At 40.2% G+C, this 12,526-nt stretch overlaps 2 protein-coding genes across 5 annotated transcripts in view; one reads left to right on the top strand and one right to left on the bottom strand.

The window, feature by feature from the left end:
* Nucleotides 1-1,343, bottom strand: part of FGGY (FGGY carbohydrate kinase domain containing) — a 327,635-nt gene extending 326,292 nt beyond the window's left edge. Inside the window, exon 1 of the mRNA XM_075037209.1 lies at nt 1,284-1,343. The gene's annotated coding sequence lies outside the window, so the exon portion shown is untranslated. The remainder of the gene's footprint in view (nt 1-1,283) is intronic.
* Nucleotides 1,344-1,367: 24 nt separating this feature from the next.
* MYSM1 (Myb like, SWIRM and MPN domains 1) overlaps nt 1,368-12,526 on the top strand; it is a 19,604-nt gene continuing 8,445 nt past the window's right edge. For 2 of the 4 annotated variants that reach the window (XM_075037200.1, XM_075037202.1), the window contains exons 1-12: nt 1,368-1,487; nt 3,096-3,171; nt 3,374-3,444; nt 4,502-4,579; nt 4,716-4,742; nt 5,291-5,369; nt 6,092-6,190; nt 6,787-7,550; nt 8,770-8,900; nt 10,109-10,212; nt 11,136-11,213; nt 12,319-12,407. In XM_075037200.1, coding sequence (XP_074893301.1) covers nt 1,411-1,487; nt 3,096-3,171; nt 3,374-3,444; nt 4,502-4,579; nt 4,716-4,742; nt 5,291-5,369; nt 6,092-6,190; nt 6,787-7,550; nt 8,770-8,900; nt 10,109-10,212; nt 11,136-11,213; nt 12,319-12,407 — 1,673 coding nt within the window. In that variant the 5' untranslated portion in view covers nt 1,368-1,410. The remainder of the gene's footprint in view (nt 1,488-3,095; nt 3,172-3,373; nt 3,445-4,501; nt 4,580-4,715; nt 4,743-5,290; nt 5,370-6,091; nt 6,191-6,786; nt 7,551-8,769; nt 8,901-10,108; nt 10,213-11,135; nt 11,214-12,318; nt 12,408-12,526) is intronic. The other 2 variants (XM_075037199.1, XM_075037201.1) reach the window with 1 other exon arrangement.

The following is a 12,526-nucleotide window of genomic DNA, read 5'->3' as shown; positions in this document are numbered from 1 at the left end:
GCTGAACAGCACTGGGTCTCCTGAGGGTAATGCAGTATTACCTCGGTTTATGCCAATTACGGTGTTGCTCTCTGAGCTACCTGGAGATCAGAAAGCATCTCCCTGCAAATCTATGTGTGTGGGGTTGCTCTGCTCTAGATTTACTGGACTCATTGCCCATGCTAATAAATCCTATCAGGAGGCTTGGCATAAAGCAACCAGAGGAGCAGCGCGTGCCCAAAACTTTGCTAACACAATGTTGTTTTCAGGACACTGTTAGGTGCTACACTGACATTCAATATTTGGCTGGACCCTCTTTAGACATTTCTGTATTATACCCCATGACATGGTATTGACAGATCCTGAGACTATAACAACTATTTTTCTTCCATCTTTCATCATACCATGTCCAGATTTTACAGTTTTAAGTAGAGATAATGAAAACAATCATATTTGCTGTTTATTAATTTAACTTTCAAATCAACTCCAGCACAAAGATGAAACGTTCAGAATAAAAAGGTTGCAACAGAGTTTATTGGTTAAAAATATCTATGTTGTCATCTCTTAAAACGGAAACACTTTCTTGAGTCGACGGAAGGTTCTCTGTGGTCATTTTCTATATAACGATAAGCAACCCTCACAGTTCTTCACGCTTCCTTTCAGTACGTGATTAGAAGCCAAATTACCACAAAGGGCCAGACACTTCTTGCGAAACGAAACACAGATTTACGAACGTATGGGACTAAAACTGTGATTTTCACAGCCATATTACAACGCTTTAGCTTGACCCCCACAGCGCCCTGCCGCTGCCCTCTTCCAGGTGAATGAAAAGACACGACCGCACGCTTGGAAGTACACAGAGAGAGGCCAGCAAAACCGACATCTGCAGCTCGATGCGCCGAAACAAGTGTCCCTCTTCGGCCAAGCCCCTCACACTCCAGCGGGCCCGGGTTCACCCCGGGGCGGCCGGCAACCCGCCGCTACCCCGGCGCGCTTCAGTCAACCGCAAGCGAGGAAAAGGCGAATCGCCAGGCGGCTCTCGGCCCGACCTCCGCGGCCCTGAGGCACGGCTCCCCCCTCAGAGCGCTCCCACCTCACAGCGAGCCGGCAGGAACGGCGGGCACCGGGACGCGCGGCCCGGGCGGGCTCCCTCTCCCCCCCGCCTCAGGCGGGCTCTTTCCCCCCCACCGCGTATCTCCCACCCCTGCCTGACATTCACCCCTCCACCCTTCCCTCGTCCCCTGGAAGCCGCCCCTCAGCTCCCGGCTCTGCCCTCAGCTGCCCGCCCAGCGCGCCCCGCCTACCCCAGCGCCATCTCTCCCGCCTCCTCCCCGGCTTCTCCTCAGGGCGCAGCTTCACTGAGGGCGGCTGCGCATGCGCCGCCGCCCCGCTCTTCCCGCTTCTTCTCGCGAGCTCGGCGGGGCCGGTGTCATGGCGGCGGCGGCGGAGGAGCCGGAGGTGGATATCGAAGGGGACCCGGCGGCCGTGCCCGGAGAGGCGCTGCCGGGGTGAGTGAGGGCTGTAAGGCGGGCCGGGAGCTCTGCCGATCCGGTCAGCGCGTCCCCTCATCGCCACCCCTCGGCGGGCGGGTCGTGTGGCCGCGGCGGCCGGGGTTGGCGTGAGGGGAGGGAAGCCGCTTGCTGAGGGGGCTGCCCGGGCGGCTGCCGCCGCCGTTGCTGCTGCTTCCCGCCGCCGGGCCCTTGAGGGGAGAGAGCTTGGAGTCTCATTGAGGACCTGGGGGGGGGGGAGCGGCGGTGTGGGGCATCCTCGGGCCGGGCACTGGGAACGGGGCCTGTGAAATGTTACCGGGGTGAGGGGAGCGCAGAACTGCTGTCGTCGCACCCAGCAGGAGGTGAAACGCGGACGCTTGGTGAGGGTGCTAGGAGAGTCCTTTAAAATACATAGACAAAAGGTGCTGCGTCGCATAACTGGTAGTGAACTGGCGGAGGCAGCTAGGTTTGGGAGACTGAGCGTAGGGAGGTTCAGAAAACCGATTCCACAAATTCACAGGTAAGGGGCCTTACCTGTAAACAGGTGCGGAAGAGAACGGGCAGCGGTTGTAACGCTACAAATCTAGCAGTTGCAGGTGCTGGGAGAGCATGGGAGAACGGTGTCGGAGGTGGTGGCTGGACTCGTGTGCTGTCCTCAAGTAGCACCTGCCACTGCTGGAGACAGAATACTGGGCAAAGGGGACTATTGATCTGACCCATTTCTTGATATGCTCTAAAAGAAGCAGGAGTCCCATTGGTTTCTGGCTGTACGTGGGGATTTTATCCTTACCTATAAAGAGAGGTTTGAACTGCTGGCACAAGGCAGATCAGAATAGTAGGTGAATTTAATTTAGTAGTATTGCAGGGGATATAGGGCTAATTAGTCTTCAGAAACCTCTGAATGTTCTGGAAGCAAAGATTTTTGAAAACAAGTAATTACTAGGGAGATTTTATGCTGCATTAAAATAGTTGATCAATGATGTTAATCAGTGACAGATTTCTAAAAGTAACAGGTAGTTATTTACAGAAAAGATCAAGCATAACCTGGATGAAGGCCATAAGATCACTAACAATTCCATATGATAGGATTCTGTTAAACCTTGTGTAAGTATGAGCTCTCAGGAGGAAAACAGGTTTGTCTTTAGAAGAGGGTGTTTTTACCTTGTTGGGGGAAAGATGTAGAAATGTCAAGTGGAGATAGTACAACTCAATGATGCTTTTAATGTTAAAAATGTAGTTCTTTATATTTCCATAAAATTCTGACTCCTTTCGTTTGTGTATATTTTACATGGTTCCTCCTGCCTTCAGTTGTTCAGGATGAGAATTTTTACTATTTGGGGTTTCACTGATATCTCATACAGTCTGCAGTGGGATAGGTGAGGAGTTGCTGCTGAGATTACTAAAAAAGATGATTCACTGAGGGGGATTTATGCTATGTCTAATGAAATATTACAAGAGAGTAACATTTATATAATAGTGTGCACTATATGGTTTCGGTTTTAGTATCTAATTCTGTCATCTTCTGTTAATGTTTTTTTACTTACTACACCATTATTTTCACTCTGACAGCATTCATTTTGTTTGAATATGTATGCGTCATTCTGAACACTGGAATCTTTTTTTCAGAGATCGTGAAAACACAGCTTCAAGCTTGCTGCAGGATCACTATCTTTATTCATCTTGGAGAACTGACAACAGTCTCGTAAGTATTTTTTAAATGAATGGTACTTCTAGCAAGGTTATCAGAACTTCCGTTTTCTCCATTCTCTTCCCTCCACGTACATGCTCTTTTAGGTTTTTAATCAGCGCTTTTTGTATACTTTTAGAAACTATTATACATTCTTGATACTCAAGTAACAGCGTGACAGAATTCAAATATTAAAATGTATTTGTATTGTTTGCAGCCATGGACATTGGACAGCAGCATTAGTGAAGAAAATAGGGCTGTCATTGAGAAAATGTTGCTGGAAGAGGAGTATCCTTTTGCTGATTTGCTTCTACATTTTCCTGTGTAATAATAGAAAACTTCCTGTTCCCAAAGGAACTGGACAAATCTTTTCTTGTTAAGATGACTGAAGCACTGTTATCTTGTAGGTGGATTGCAGAAATCAAGGAGGACCCCTGAATTAATCATCTAGCTGCTTGCAGCTTCCTCTGGTGCTTCTGATTCTTCAGAAAATTACTCCAAAGCTTGTCAGATTTAAGCTGGCATTGGCACCAAAAATAGCAATATTCATCCCCACTTCTGCTGCTTGTTCAGTGCCACCTCCAGCATGGTGCTGATGCAGCTATTTGTGTGGCTTTGTAGTGAACCCGATCACACAGCTGATCTGGCTAAAAATAGCTAGTTCTTTTTGCTGAATTGTTCTTTACTTGGACTGGTTTACTGTCTGATTTTGTCTGGCTACATTCATACTTCTGCCAGCATGCAAGACGAAAATGGGAAGGAACAGCTGCTGCTTTTTTATTTCTATTTTTTTTAATATAGTGTTGCCTTAATTAGTCCAGTAGTAGCTTTTCTGGCATAAGTTGACCTCGCAGACTAGGTAGGCTACAGCAGTAGTAATCATGGGCTAGTTTATTTTCCTGTTCTTTTTGTAACTGAGAGTAGTAATATAAAGTAATAGAGGAATGGGAGAATAAAGCAATTAAAGTTTTCCTAACAGTGAATTATTGAGGCTTAATTTGAAAATAGGTAATCAATATAATAGGTAGCATCATAGGTATCAATATGATGAAAATTACTTTAGTATGGTTTCTAAGTCAAAAAAGAAGAATGCTGTTGTAGAAACAGGATACCTAGTTTGCTCAAAGTAACGTGAGCATGGGGGTTCAGAAGTCAAATGTCACTTCCTTATGCATCAAGCTAATAGGAGGGTGTGAAATTAGTGTGTATTTCAGTTTTGAAAGCAGTGCAGTACTTGCTTTTACAGCTGAATAATTATGAACCAGTGTAATTTATATGATTATTAGAATTCCCACATGTACAAATATCTCTGATGCTTTGAAAACTTACTTAGTAACAATTTCAGATATTATTTATCTAATAAATCACTTTCTGAAAAAATATGGCTAAATCAAAAGGAAGCAGAGAAGAGATCTATGAAAAGGTAAGCTGTGTTCTGGGAAAAATTCTCAATTAGATGAGAAGAAATGAAAAGTCCTTCCCAAATAAGGTGATTTGCTGAGATATGCAACAGCATCACAATTACTAATTTTAATTTTCACTTTGTTTTTTATTTGCAGCCCACATAAGAAAACTGGAAAAGTCATGTATGTACATTTTAATGATTGAGTTGCATTTTTAAGTGTGGCATCTGATTTTTTTCTTGTTACCAGACACTATTTAAAAAAAAAAAAAAAGTTACAGCTCCTTAGTTCATTTTGTTTGGCTGTACAAAATTATTTAATAGACCTTTCAACATGAAGAAATACTGTTGCATGTAATAATAGGCCTGTAGTAAACTAGTTTGGTTTTTGTAGCACAGTGGTCCTTATGAAAAAGAAAAAAAAACCCTAAACAACAAAACCATACCCTGTTAATTCTACTTGGCTTTCTTGCCTGAACTTTTCCGTTTGCTTCTTTTATGTGTTTCCGTACTGTTAGTTACTGATGAATATTGTGTTGCCCTGAATCGTCCTTTGCGATGCAGAACCTGACATGATTCTCAATATTTTATTTATCAGTCGCATTCATGTTTAAAACAATACCTTGAGTTTTACCAAAGATGGGGAGTAGGCCTCCTGTCAGAAGTTGCCTTCAGTTACTGGGATTTGTATATTTTTAAGAAAGCGTTAACTTCTGTGTCCTATTTTCCTAGGGTGCGATCACCTACAAAATCAGCTAGCTACTCATTAAAGTGGACATCAGAAGAAAAAGAACTGTTTGAGCAAGGACTGGTAAGTTTGTTTATAGATGTAATATTTTGAATAGAAGTCATTAGTTCATCTTAAATAGGAAAACAATAATTAATATAAATAAGCATGTTATATTGATCTGCTTCTGCTTTTGTACTTCTAATGTGTTAAGAATAATTGCCATCTGCTAAGAGTGTAATAATGATAAATCAGATTTAAACTGATGAATCCCCCTAAATGGCTTTGTTTACCAGATTTTGTTCATGTGAGGCTGATTACAATTTGAGATCACAAAATATCTCAAATATACAGCTTTATGAACTGTACAATCATAATGCTGTAGTTAACTACAGGAAGTAGAGCGTGTTCTTAAGGCAAATCAGCTAATAAAGTGAAATCCTTTAACTACTGTTGTAAGGTCTTTAGAGATTACATGGTTGTACAGTGCTGAACGTAACGGGGTTTGCTTTGCCAAGTACAAATTCATTTCGGTAGGATTCCTTGGGTTAGTAGGCAGCATAATTTATAGTGTACCTGAACTGGGTGAAGAAGATCCTTTAGTTAAGAAGAATAGCAGTAATTCTTACTGTTGGGTGCAATTTTCTTCTTGGTAGAATATGAACAGCAAGGTTCCTCACCATGGGTTTGCTGTACTGTCTGTGCATTTGTAATGAATAATTGAGTTTTCAAACTCTTCTGGCACATAAAGTGCAATGGCTGGAATGTTAGAATCTGGGTAACTTAAACGTGCTTTGTTGTACTAGGTGAAATTTGGCCGCCGGTGGACAAAAATTGCCAAGTTGATTGGAAGTCGTACTGTTCTACAAGTAAAGAGCTATGCTCGGCAGTATTTTAAGAACAAGGTAAATGGAGTATCTCTATAGTTAGCAAAAAGGCTGTTTGACGAGTATGCTGTTGTACTTGTAGCTTGCTTTTTGATCTGTCTTTTCAGGATACTGCTGTTAAAGTACATACTCTATTTATTCCCATATTGAGAAAGGTGGAATATGCTTATTTGTAGATTTAAATGTGAAGTCAGACGTGATTTCAAATTCCTGGAATGACTTCAGTATTTTTATGCTGGTATAACTAAACAATAAATGTAATATAATTGTAGTCTCTTATGCTGTTGGTTGTTTTTCCACTATACAGCTGTTTCCGACTGTGTGTTGTAGTTTTAGCTTTAGCCTCATTTGAGACTTCGGGGGCATTTAAGAAGAAATTACTACTGTCTAGGTTTTTTTGAATGGAAACACATGTTAATTTACACTTGGGCTAGAAGTATACCTATAATGCTGTGTAAAAGTCAATCACAATGGATTAAAATGTATTAAAAGGGTAAGAGGAGGAAGAAACACTTACGAATGTCTGCTGTTCAAGTAAAATAGTTCTGACTATTTGGGAGGCAGAGGGGATTGTTTTGTTTTTCCCTCCTAAAAGTATTTAATATTTTCCTAAGGCAAAAAATGGTGATTCTGAAAAAGAAGAGCAAAGTCAGTGTGGGAGCAGTCTTCCCACTGAAGATGGGATAAGGGTAGAAGCGTGGTCGTCTGGAAACTTGAGAGGCCGTGCAGATCCCAATCTGAATGCAGTGAAAATTGAAAAGCTATCAGATGATGAAGAAGTAGACATAACTGATGACATGGATGAACTACTTTCTCCTACCTTCCAGCAAGAAACTGGAAAATCTGCATTATCTGTTGTTTCAAAAAGTCCAGTTGAAGAAAGGAAGGGAATGGAACATGGTTTTTCATCTGTTGGACACAGTTCTGCAATTTCTTTAGCTAAAGAGGATCTTCAACATACCAAGCAAGATACAGTGGATGCATTAGTATTTCCAGGTGTTGCAGCAACATGTTCTCAGCACCTGAACGGTGACAAATCTGTGAACCTAGATTACCAGCAATACAATAATTCTGTTGAGAAAGCTGAACAAGGCAGACTAGTAACATCTAGTGGTACTAAACGAGTAACTGATCAGGAGCGTAATGAGGAACAGAGAGACTTGGCTGATAATGGATTGCTTTTTCCTTCCCCCTGCCAAGTGGATGAAGATCATCAAGAAGAAGCAGAGGAGCTTAAGCCACCTGATCAAGAAGCAGAGGTTGACAGAAGCATCATTCTGGAAGAAGAAAAGCAAGCTATTCCTGAATTTTTTGAAGGGCGCCAGGCCAAAACACCAGAGCGTTATTTGAAAATTAGGAATTATATTTTGGATCAATGGTAAGATGCATTAATTTCATTTACTGAAATAAATGATTGAGATGACTCATGTTCTACTTTGTTGTAGTTAAAACACTACTTAGTACTTAGTACTAATAGCTTCTGAAAAGAGTAAAATTTATTCTATTGTCTCATTATAAAGATTGCCAGTGAACAGCACTGATTATTAATGCTGCTTTTGCATCTTCCCAGTTTTTTTTCTGGCATTCTGGAAGCTAAGCAATGAAAATACTTTGAAGCATTATGGAAATGCGTGTCCTATATCAGAATGAGCTGCATCCATTTTGGTTACGTTATTTTCTTCCAATTTGTGTCATCCTATATGTAAGAATGCATATACGGTTTTAATAAATGGTCCCTCAAAATAAACGATTAAATTAATTCTATAATGAGGTCTGTAGCATTGAGTACTGCCTTTACAGAAGGGCAGCTAGAAGAAATAGTCTGTGCTAGAGCAAAGTGTTGACCAAAAAAATACTTCAAATTAAGAATCAATGTGGAGTAGTGCTTGTACACTTGAATATTTTATGTTCCATCTCCAAAGAATCAGTTTAAGGAACCTTAGTGATTTGTGGTAGCAGGTTCAAAATACAGTTTGTTCTGTTACGAGTTTTGGTTTGTGGGTTTGTTGTGTTGGTTAGCTTGCTTTTAAGTAGAACAAATTGCTGAGTTTAACTCTGTTCTCATTCAGTTGTCTTCTGTATTGACAGCTTATTCTAGTTGTAAAGAAACTCTAAAATTTCATACCAGAGAAGTGTTGAACTGAAATGATTCAGTATCAGTTTAAAAGCAAGTTGTAAGTGCATAGAGAGTGAAAACAGGCTTATTTATTGCACCAAGGAAGCCTGTGATTATATGAGCTGTTTAGACAAATCTAATACAGACGTTTTTCTATCAGTTTAACAGTATCGTAGTACTTCCAAGTAATTCATTGCTTCCTGGTACCAGTCGTGTTGAAGAGTCTGTTGTAATGCATGGAACATAAGTTTCACTCTGCCTAAGTATGAATGTGTATGGATAACCCTAAAATAAATTGTATGCGTTTTCTGAAGTTTATATTTTTGCTGTGATTGCCCTGCGTAGTGGTGTGTAGTGCGTGCATTGCGGAGGGGAAGAAAACCTTTCAGTGGCTCATCTTAACCTCAGCTTAAGTCGCACAATTCCTTCTTCCTGCCATGATTTGTTTTACTATTTGACAACGTGCTATACTTTATTTTAGGGAGAGATGTAAACCTAAATACCTGAATAAGACTTCGGTACGTCCAGGCCTTAAGAACTGCGGTGATGTTAACTGCATTGGACGGATCCACACATACTTGGAACTAATAGGAGCAATTAACTTTGGCTGTGGTAAGTATTTTTATTGGAATCAGTTCAGAACTTAAATTCTAATCAGGACCTGCTGAACATATCTATTGTTGATTGTCAGGGGTTTTTTTGATTAAAATGCATGTTTTCATTTGAAGGCTGAACGTTAAGGTTAGTAGCTGTGTCTTTAAAAGAAAAGTCGTAAGTTCTCTTCAATGAAGCACTAATGACTGCACTTAATCAGAATCAAGCATCCATGTGGATAATCTTCCAACTTCTCTATATTCTTAATGTCTTAAATAATAATTGTTGTTACATTTAGGTTCTGTAGAAGAGAATCTTTGTTTGGACTGTGTTGAGTATAGCTGTGTTCCAACCTGTATAGCTGTAGCCTATTTTGATATTAATGTTGAAGGACTGCTTAATGTTAGGGTATACTGCTCACACAGAAGGATACACGTTAATCCTTACTAGGAAGGATCTTCTGAGCAGATTGTCTCTCGTGACCTTTGAAAATCTAGAGGAGTTTGTAACCTGCTTACAGGATTATGGATTTTTGGTTTTACACAAGACCTTTTCTTTTTTTTTCTTCTCCCCCCCCTCCACCCCACTTCACATTTATTGCACACCGGCTGGTGGGGTGGGTTTTTTTTGTTTTGCGCTTTTCTGTGTGTCCAGTGTTGGATTTTTTTTTTTCTTGATAGCTGCTGTATCTGAAGTTCTGCCGTCCCTCCATGTAAGACAGAATTCAAGTCACTGTTTCTTTTCCCACACTGACTTAGACCTATTTCCTAAATAACAAACAATGTCTTCATCCTCAGGGCTAGCTTTTACAAGATTCAAATGTTAAAATTAGGTGACATGTTAAAAGTATATATACACCTATAACTTAACTTTGGTTTAGAGTCTCTGGATTGATTTTGGTCCAAAGCTGAATGACAGTCACCTAGGGGAGGAGGAATGTCCTGCAAATACATTTTGTCTAAAGTAAAGGTTATTAAAAATGAGTTAACAGTAAGGAAGGAGTTTTTCCTGTTTAGAAATGCTGTAGTAGTGGGAGAGGGCTATACAATCAGTCACTAAATATGACCATCAAGAGATGTCTTTTCACTGCAGGGTTTTTTGTTGTTGCTTTTTTCTTCACGGCATTTGTCATTACCACTTATCTATGTCATTCTTTGCTCTGTACCAGTAATAAGTGGCTTCCTACTTTACTGAAGTACAGTGTATCTCTCTTCTGTATCCTGTAGAACAGGCTGTCTATAACCGACCGCAACCAGCTGATAAAACACGGTCCAAAGAAGGCAAAGACACAGTGGAAGCATACCAGCTTGCTCAGCGCTTGCAGTCCATGGTCCGTTTTGGTGAGGGGTGTGGTGGGGGGGAGCAGCAGAAAACATTCAGCGTGAAGGTCGTTTCAATTTTCATTTTCAAGCTAGGGCATCTCAGGAAATTTCTTGTCTCGTTCAGTTTGCAGTTTCATTAGCATGCCCTGTAATTAAAGTATCAGTCTAAGTTCAAGTTCTGCTATCTGACAGGTGTCTGCCCTAACTTCTGCTATCCTACACATTTGATTTCTGTTCAGGTATTTAACTACAATTGTGTTTCAGTCTTCGTGCAGCTCTAACCCCTCCCTCCCCACCCCTCCATCATTTATTAGCCTGAATTAGCCAGAAGATAGTGGAGTGTACTGGTAGTGGGTGATTAAGTTGCTTGCATTTTAACTGTTAAGTATAGTAGCTGTATGCACGTAATTAAAGTACACAATTAAGTACAGTAGTAAGTCATTTGTAACTACATGAGTTATCAAAGCTTGCCAGATTTAATTTCCATATTCATATTTAACGTAGCATAAGTACTTCACAGCAAAATAAATCGGTTGAGAGGAAAACTAAATCAATCCCTCTAAAAAGAATTATAAAGAACTGTAGCATACACTAGGTGTAAACATACTGGTTTTATAGCTTTTGTATTATCTGAGCTATAATTCAGAGCTGGATAATAATGCAGTGTTCCTGTCAGAGGTGTTGATGATCCATGGAATGTCAATCAGGTGTTACGCTTTACAGCCTTAAAAACTGAAAACTTCACTGATGATATTTCATGACAGATTGTGAACTCCTTAATTCTACAGAACTCCAGGGTGTTCTTTCTTTTCTGGAAATAGGTCGTAGTGTTAGTAACCTTTTGGACAATGTTCTTATGGCTGATTAAATGCAGTAAATGCAGTTTTTTCCGGAGTAAGATCCTTGACTTGTGTTGATTTGCTTGCTGCAGCGTACAAGAAGACGGCGAGTGCGAGACCCTTGGGGAAACTGGTGTGATGCAAAGGATTTGGAAGGACAGACATTTGAGGTAACCTTTTGTCTTTTAAACTTTCCTTGAAAAATTAATTCTTGCTAATCGCTAACAGGTGGTGTGGCATCAAATATACAAGGGAAACAGTTGTGTAATAGGTACTTAACCTCTCTTTGTGGAAGCAATAATTTGAAAATAATGGAGCAGCTGTCACATCTTTTTTGCTGCTGATAAATACAACTACTTTGGTGTTTACAAAGGTGTTTGTGTTGTAAGCAAGTATCTACTCTGTTTTATGCCTGTAAAGCTCTTTGCCATGCCTTGTAGCAGATTTCATGACCCTTTATTTTCAGTTAACTGCCTTCCTAAAGCTAACAGTAGGGGATAGGAGAATAAGATTTAAATGTTATTTTTTCAGTCCAATATGTTTTCTTTGTGCTGATAATGCAGGTGATACAAGTTCCTAATATTAATTCTGCTGCTAGAAATATGTCCAGAAATACTGTGGTTTATGGAGTGCTTAGAAAAATTCGTTCTTTACAGAAGACTTGGAAAGAAAATACCTGCTTGTCCATTCCTACAATTTCAAATTATATAAATAGCGAAGAACTGTAAACATCCTATTTTTCTCATATAGAAAACCACTTAAATCTGCAACCTTCAGTACTAAGTATCTGTAACAATTACTTCCATAACATTACAATGCCATACCTACTTTTGAGTTGCTGTGGCTAATAATTCCAACGCTTTCTGCAAACTACCTATTTGGATGGAAATAAAGTTTGAAAACACTCATCCCTAAAGAGGTGTCATGATAAATTCTGGCCACGGATTGTAGCAGCAGACTTTCTCCTTAATTACCACGCTTGCATTTATGCATGGTTTGCGATACGGGTTGTGATTTTACTGAATTTGATTGACTTGGAGAATGTAAGAATTCTCTCATCAGGCTTCTTGTGGTCTAGATCTCTGATTGTCATTACTTTCACACTGATTCTGCTGTGGCCATTGCCCTCTATCTTGAGTAGTCCTGTAACACACACAAATTGATAGTATATCAAGAGGACACTGATGTCAAGAATTTATTCTGGGCTGGTTTTGGAATCACTACTGAAACAGCACTTAAGACATTAAGGCACTTTTTTTTTTTAAATGTTTTTAGCATCTGTCTGCTGAAGAATTAGCAAGAAGAAGAGAGGAAGAAAAACTGAAACCTGCAAAATCTTCTAAAGGTTCAAGACAAATAAAAAGGTATTATTTGATGTACATCATGTTGAAACATAGATCTTCTAGAAATGAAAGAAATGTCTTGGGTAGTGTCAGGCTGGAACACCGCAAATCATTCCTATGTATTATGGTCTGAAATAACA

This window comes from Buteo buteo, chromosome 10, assembly GCF_964188355.1.
Source record: "Buteo buteo chromosome 10, bButBut1.hap1.1, whole genome shotgun sequence".
Taxonomy (NCBI): domain Eukaryota; kingdom Metazoa; phylum Chordata; class Aves; order Accipitriformes; family Accipitridae; genus Buteo; species Buteo buteo.
Note: the sequence above shows the minus strand (reverse complement) of the source record. Positions and strands in the feature narration are given on the sequence as shown.